The 8,127-nt window shown below is 38.9% G+C and overlaps 1 protein-coding gene across 1 annotated transcript; it reads right to left on the bottom strand.

The window, feature by feature from the left end:
- Positions 1-465: 465 nt before the first annotated feature.
- GIMD1 (GIMAP family P-loop NTPase domain containing 1) lies at positions 466-2,311 on the bottom strand. Its single transcript, XM_010186020.1, has 2 exons — positions 1,897-2,311; positions 466-795 (listed from the first exon to the last, which is right to left on the bottom strand). Exons 1-2 carry the CDS (start codon positions 2,287-2,289, stop codon positions 523-525), a joined length of 666 nt encoding a protein of 221 aa, XP_010184322.1. The 5' UTR covers positions 2,290-2,311; the 3' UTR covers positions 466-522.
- Positions 2,312-8,127: the final 5,816 nt, after the last annotated feature.

The following is an 8,127-nucleotide window of genomic DNA, read 5'->3' as shown; positions in this document are numbered from 1 at the left end:
ATTCTTGAAGTTCAGAATCTCAATTCTAACTAATCCTGAATCAAGGTAAGGAAATTCTTTACAGTAGATAAATCTTGGCTTCTAATACTGGAAAGCTCTTTACGAACTTTGGAATTTAGAGCAAGTTCTGAAAGCTTGAAGAACTGAGCAAAGAGGCTTCTTTACAGTCTGAAGTAATGGGCATTTTTTAACTTCCCCCCCACCCCATATCTGTTCTGTATGAACTGCAGGATACAATTTGGTGTCGTGTAAAATCTCAATTGTGGCCACATACATATTAGGAATGGGATTTAGAGCACTAGTTTGTTCTGATTTTGTGGTTGAAGCTATGATTCTGGATACAGTAGTATGAGGTACTCTATGAAACAGCAAGAAGTTTGGTAATTGAAAGTTATTTCCAACTGTGTATTCAAAGATATTGGTATGGATGTGAAATTTTCCAGTTGATGGCTTCTACTCTTTTATTTCTATTAAATGTTAGCTAGCATAGAAAACAGACAAATGAGCACCTGAAAGCTAATTTTATTCTATGCTGTGTTTAAGTTGAAGCACTTGATAATTATTTTGTCTTATAAAATTTAAGAGCTTTCTTAAGACCGTAGCTCTTTCCTCTTTAATTATGGTCTTCTGGTTGTCTAGGAAAGTGTATTTATGCTGTACTGAGCTCAAAAGTGACAGCAGGGTACTTGAGGCACTGTGCAAGTACAATTCCTCACTGAATCCAGCCTCTTCTGCCTTGTCTGCATGGGTAAGAACAACTGCAGTGAAATCCTTCCATGTGGGACCCAGAAGTTCCTGTAATGAAAAACAAATCTTAAATAGCTATCTTTTCTTGTTGCTTTTCCCCACTCCCACCTCATACTTATGCATTAACAGACCAGTTATATGTTCTTTTCCTGTCAGTAATCCTGTTCATGCTATCGCAATTGCTGAAATTTCTGGGGTTTTTCACCTTCCCAAGACACTGACATGCACTTTCAGTGGAAATATGTGGTCATACAGTACTAGCAGTTCTCTGTTCTCTTACAACCGCTAATAGGATTCTCCAGTTAAAAAATGTCTGTGTCACACATTAGTTTACATCAGTAGTTTACACATATCTGTATTTCTGCACTTTTTACAGCTTTTGAATTTTTTCTTTTAAATCACCAAATCACCTTGTGTGTAGGGGGGGGGAAAGGTTAACTTCTATGTAACACCAACTGCAATTCCTGTATTGCTGTATCCCATAAAACTGACATTCTGAGAAATTCAGGAGAAAAAGAAATCAAATGCATCAGCCTAAGTGATGGGACAAAGAGTTTGTCTTTAACTGCTATGGTTCATCTGATGGAGAGGAATGGAGCTTTCCTTAGTGAGAATAAATTTATGGTAACTTTCTAGTTATTTTCTTTTCAACAGATACGACAGTAGTGACAGTGCAGGACAGAGCTGAGCATCCTTGTCCCAGGTCAGACAGATTCTCTCTGATTTTGGACCCCTCGCTCTCTGCTTTGGTCCTATAGAGAGTACAGGAGAGTGAGGTAACCTGTCTTTTGCTTGCTTTAAATAACATTTCTCTTCAACAAACTAGATCTGTCATGATAAAGCATTAACTATAATTTCTCAGAGAAATGCTTAGTTTGATAGGCAAATTTGTTTCCTAAATTACTTTGGGTTGAGCCCATGTACGTAAGAGAGCAGTTCTTGCCTCTCTTTTCTCAGGTTTAGTGTGGTAAGTGTAGCTGTGGTGTTGGAGTTGTGAGTAGTGTGTTTCAGCTGCTGGACTGCTATGTGTTCCAGTTTTCAGCTGCACTTCTCTATTTCAGTCTTGCAGTCAACTCTTCCATAGCTATTGCCACCTGAAGACAAAAGAGTTGCTGTTAAGGAAGAGACTTCTATTTATTTATTTGTTACCTGGATGAATTGAATTGTGTGGTCGCTTTCATCTGGACACAGGGGCAAGTCAGCCCTCAGGACCAAGAGTGCAAGATGCAGGCCTTCCTCTCCGAAGCTGCGAGCAAGGGCTGACCTCACTGCATTTCTCACCTGCTCTTTGCTCAGAGCACTGTGAGGGTAGCTGGGAGTGTCAAGTACACGAACACGGAGAGGTAGCTCACAGCCATTTCTTCGTAAAATCCCCGAAATGCGGCAGCTGTGTCCGAGGCTGCAGCACATAGTCACAGAGCTTGGGCAGCAACGACTCTCAAAGTCTGAGCTGCCCAGCAGGCTGTTCCCAGCAGCGCTTTTGCCAGTCTGAGCTCTTCCAAGGATGACAAGGTTGATGGTCATCTCATTGTTGTCTGCCATTGTCTAGGTTTTTATCCACAAACCTGTCACTAAGTGAAGAACAAATGATATAAGCAGTTTCAGAGAAATAAAGAAAAATCCAGCAAAAAAATTGCAAATTTTGGTGTCTTTTGAGTGTCCTTCCCTGCCTGAAATTATTTGAGTGTGTGGTATAGATAGGCACTCAGTACAGCACATATACCTCTGACTGATCCAAGGATGGATCTTTGCTGTCCTTTGCAGTCTGCTGCTTAAAAGTAAGATCCCATAGAAAGTGTCACAGGTACAAGAGCAACCTAAACGGCTCCTACACTGGCAGAAACTGAAGAGCTGGCACAGAATCAGATGTGAGAATAGTTTTAGGAATAAGTAAAGCAGATAAAGCTAAGGAGAGGCAACAAGGAAGGGAGGAGTTGGGAAACAACCCTGTATCGGCATCCAGGGAGAGTAGGTTATGAAAAAGAGAAAACCTAGGTGGGGAGGAAGAGAATGGTGACATACATGCTGCTGTTATTGAGTCTCCATGTTTCAGGAAGTAAATCTTTACTTGTTTTTAGGAAAAAAATAGTCAAGGAGAAGTAGCTTTTAAAGGAGCACTTTTTCACAGCAGAGAACAGCTTAGAATACATCTCTCATCAGCTGCCACTAAAGTTGAAATAGGCAGTAATCTGGAAGGGCTTTCTGATACAGATAAATATAAGAAGTATGTCTTAATGAAAAAAAGAAGAGCTGAAATAGCTAGTGCTGCAGGTTCTAACTGCATATGAAGTTGAGGCTTTGGAAATATATACTGTGCAAACTTTTAGAGTTATGGCACAGTAGAAAACAAAAGCATAGACTGGTGGATGGAGCGGGGAGTTGGGTAAGTATCATTTCCAGTTAATAACTGTTCATAAAAAAGCCCTCTCATTCTCTTTGTACTTTTCTGTAATCCAGTATCTGAAGGGGTTTTGGTGCACAATCGTCTTAATGGAAATATTGGCAAAATAAATAAATTCAGAGGTGTTTTAAATGGAAAGCCATATTGGCAAATAAGTAGTGGATTTTAAGTTTTCAGTGATAACCTGAACTTCAGAAATTTTTGTTGTTGTTTTTTTTTGTTTTGTTTTGTTTTGGTTTTTTTTCTTTAAATACTATGTTTAGGTACTCAGAGATGTTCTTATAATGGGATTTCCTGTGATTAATTTATATAGATTCTTCCATGTGCAGTTCAAGCTTTCTCTCTCATTAAATCCATGCCCAAATCAGTCTTTTGAAATAACTTCAGTACAAAGCCAAACATGCAAGAACTATTAATATGCTAATTTTGTTACAAGCAACATTGAATACTGAACACAATCATCTTCTCTACTGAATTCATAGTGAGGTTTTTGTGGATTTTCCAATGATCAATTTTGTTGGTTTCAAGAATGCCTTTTAAAATGACATCTTATGAAATTATTATCAGCAGTTATTAATCAGTCCAGATGTGCATTGTATTCTTCTTCTGTAGCATAATATAACGTGGTGGACATGCATTTGTGCATTCCTTTTTAAATAATGATCAAGGATTTGTTCTTTTTTCCTGTAAGCAGTCTACACTTAAATACTTAGATTAATTTCATATTAAAGTTAGTTATTAATCTTATAATACTTACCTTATTTTCCCTTAAATTCCTCTTTCATTTGGACTTAATTCATAAACCATGTGTGCAGCATAAAAATAAGTTCATATGTGAACTTTGAAACTAAAAGTGGCAACGTACCAGGCTGAGACTGTTACGTACATATTAATCTGGTTAATCTATTACTGATAGATCCTCATTCAATCCAATATGTTTGGTCAGTAATTGGCACTGTTGAATTTTTTGCAGCTCAGCTGCATGTGCCATTTTTGCAGGTACTTTAGTGATTGTATGAACTTGATACTTTTGAAAGTTACTTGAGTTCTACCGGCAGTTTTATGTGAAAGGGGTAATGGAGGTACTGGAATTACTTTGTGTTGCATGGTCTTGAATGTGTATTCATATATGCATGTGAAGAGCATATGTGCTTTCACTTATTATTGCAATGAATAAATAATTGCAGTATTTTCAAAGCAGTATCTAAAGCTGTTTGCCTAACAAAGATAGATTAGAATAATAAAAAAATGGATTAAAATACAGAAATTATTTGTAAATTGGGAAGAAAACTGAAGGCTTGCACTATTGCCAGTCTTTTGTGTTAGCTGTTGGCTCCTTAGCTTGATACATTTCTCTTGTAAGCATCATTCTTTGCCATGCAATAGTAACATTAAACTAAGGATAAAGAGATGCTCCAGAAAGGACCTATCACTTGCTTTTTAGACAATTTCTCACAAGTGGGAAAGTAACTGATTTGAACTCCTGTGCCTTAGTTGAAAATAAATACAAACTTGTGCTTTAATGACCAGGTTCTACTAATAGAACAAAAGAGTGGAGTGAGCTCTTGTCTGTTCACAAGGAAATGTTAGATAGGCCACCTCTCTGACTGCAAATCCTGGATGGGTGGAGGCACATGTTTATTCCAAGGATATTAAGATACGTGTCACTACAGCGAGAATGAGAATCTGGTACGTAGACTGGCTGTGGTGAAAGGAAAAGGGGAAGGTGTTTTCCAGAACCCAGTCTTGCTGGGAATGTTGCCAGCCAAAGCGTAGCTCTATGTGGGAGCCTGTAAGTATTGTTTTACTGCAGTACCGGGGCTGTTCCTGCCTGCCTCAGCAGTGGAGTGAGACTTCAGTTCCCCTAGAAGCCTGTTGTCTCCCACCATGGTGCCACAAGCACAGCCAGTGCTTTGGCAGGAGGTAGGAGTTAACGGTGCCTTCACAGCCTCCTTGTGGAAATTCACATTGTTCATCAGGAATTAGTTCATCATTTGTGTTTCTTGGCTGTGGATGGCTGTGTAATAATTTTGTTGCTGTATGTTTTTAAGAGCACATAGACAAGTTGCTTTCAAGCAACTCCCTGCTCTTGAGCCTGCCTGTTCTGGTGAGAGGTGAGACATTTAATCTTTTCCCATATTGTATTTGTAGCCGAGGCAACTACTGATGGTTTCCACTGTGAAAAGCCTTGTGGCTCAGTGCTGTGTGCAGCCTTTGTCTCTCAAGGCATATTTATGTATGAAGTGTATAGCAAGGCTCCTTCATTTGTTAGTGGATTTAAACTCAAATAAGACTGGATGGGAGGTGACTCACTTGCAAAGCAAAAGGGTACATAAGTCTCCTAAAACTATGGATATTGTGAAGATAAAATCCAGATGCTTCCTTTAATTTGTCTGGAAGTCTTGACTTTGGTTAAATCGTCAGTCTAGCTCTGTAGTTTTCATCAGACTGCTCCTATGCACAGTAATGGCTCTCAAGACATCTGAGGCAATATATTATATGTCCTAGCGGTCACATCCAACTGAGCCAGTAGCCTGCCAAGGAGATAATTTAGGCTGTGCGTGGACAAGGACTTGAACTACCAAGAAAGCTAAAATCTCAAGCAGAGGAGTGTTGTATGCAAAATACAACTTGCCCAGCTGGATGAAGAACAGGACTTTTATGCTGTCAAGATGGCTGTAAAACTGAGTAGTGTAAATGAGGTACTGCTTAAATGATATTTAAAACTTGGCTAAGCAAACTTGCCCACAAAAAAAGGCATTTATTTCAAGTATTATTATGAATGTAATGCAGTCCGAGTTAGGACACATCTGGAAGGTCTTACAACAGCTCAGGCAGAGGATTTTAAGAAGTTGTCTTCCTGGGAGGATATGACAGGGAAAAAAATCAAACTGATTTATATGACACTTGCTTAGGTTCCTCAGAGTATGTGGAGAGAGTCCTCCCCAAGGTGGCAGTATCAGCCTGCTCCACAGGTACCGTAAAACTCAGCTGGGGTCCCCTTGCTCTGGAGTCCTATGCTGAAATAAAATACCAGGTTAGAAATGAGGTAAAGCATTAGAAAATATAGAATAATTACAGGAGTCTTCAAGTCAAGCATATAGTGAAATAAGAAATGTAAAAAGCATTTGTCTATCATTTTTCACAAACATTTTTTTTTTTTACTTCATCTATACAATGCAGACAGCATAGCACCTTAATGAATTTGAACAGCAGTAATGGAAAGGTAGCAGTTAGGAAACTGGAAGTGTTATTTACACTTAACATGTGTCATCTTGCAGTTCCCAAGCCTTCCCATCCCTTACAGCTTCTTTCCTGATGCGAGCTCTCATTTTAGCCCAAGATGATGCCATAATAAGTAATTTAAGATGTACTTTGATGAATTTCTCTTACTTGGAAAAATCTCAATGAGGCCATTTTATGGATTGCCACACACAGAGGTGGGCTCTGAAACTTCCCAAACAACATGATAAATACGTAAAGGTATGTGGCTTCACTTCAGTTAGATGTGTAATTTCTAAGAAACACCTGGCACATCACTGCTGAGAGAAAGATAGCACAGATCTAGTGATCCTCTACTCCTTATGTGCTGCATTCACAGCAAAAACTTCTGTGCCTATCCTAAAGGAACACACACACAAAACACGCTAATATTTCCTTAAAACAGATTATTATTCTTTTCATTTGCTTAATCTAATCCTTATATCTTTGAACAAAAGTAAGCAGTTGTCAGCAGCCTACAAGATCACCTTACTCTTTGCAGTATAGATGGCTTGTGTGGGTTATGTGCTATTACATTCACACTGCTAAGGGGAAAGGAGGTGGGCTGTGGCTGCAGACTAACACACTTGCACCAGCTTTCAGACAATGTCTGTACAGTTGTGGAACCAGCTCCTCAGCTCCCCACTGTACTTCTTACAGCACAGTATGGGTGCAGGGCAAATGCTGCTGGCAGAAAGGCAGATCAAGCACCCACCTTGTGTTTCAAACGAGATCGAGCAGAACTATCAGCACAGTGAAAACATCAGCCAGACATTTTTTTTTTTTCCTCTCCTCCCTCTGAATCACCAAGATCCACTAGATATGCTTTTCCTTCATCCTCTGCAAATAAGACAACTTCAAATTAGAAACCAGTATCTTTGGCGTGCTGATCTGGCAAATCTTTGCTGTGGAAGAATTGTGTCTCTTCGTTTGGCAGGAATGACATTCTTCAAAGCACTCTGCTTCTCAGTGCACTGAGAACAGAGCACTGTAACAAGCCATAGGAGCACAGTCTCTTCTTGTTTCCTGTTTAGTATGGTTCAGCTTTTCAAAATGCTAAGGGATCCATTGTAAAATAGGGCACATCACACTGTCACAGGCTGCCAGTTTCATAATTCCCTTGCTAATCCCCACCTTCTCCAATTTAACTAAAAATTTTCCACATGGCAGTGTATAACATTTTTTTTTAATATGAGAGGAATCTTTTTATTAACCCATGTTGTCCTATACTGTCTCTTGAGCAGAATCCTTTAGAGTTACTTAAACTGTCTTGTTTCTATCCATGATGCCAGAATATGTTTTCTCTAGTATAAAGGTTGGACATAAGTCACTAGTGCACAGGTTTGGCTATAGGACCGTGCTTCAAGGCTGAGATGTTTGTGTTTGTTCACTGCTTCTTGTGAAATATGCAAAATATCCAATGAAATAAAGGTAATATAGCAAGTAAGACTGTACATATAGAAACAATAGTTAAACAAAAAACCCACAAAAAACAAAATCATAAGATACAGATTTCAAAAGCATATATTTGGAAAAGAAACAAGAATCAGAAAGCATGACAATACAGACTTAAGGAAGAATCCTTTTTCCCTTACAGATACTTATCTGAATGAACTTTGGGAATGGCCCCATCCATATTCTGTTGTGTCAAGATGAGTTGGGGTACCATACCCATTCACCTTACTTTGATTAGCCTCAATATTCATCCATGTGTGTAA

The sequence above is a fragment of the Mesitornis unicolor genome, unplaced genomic scaffold, assembly GCF_000695765.1.
Source record: "Mesitornis unicolor isolate BGI_N332 unplaced genomic scaffold, ASM69576v1 scaffold25766, whole genome shotgun sequence".
Lineage (NCBI taxonomy): Eukaryota > Metazoa > Chordata > Aves > Mesitornithiformes > Mesitornithidae > Mesitornis > Mesitornis unicolor.
This window is presented reverse-complemented; position numbering and strand designations above follow the sequence as displayed.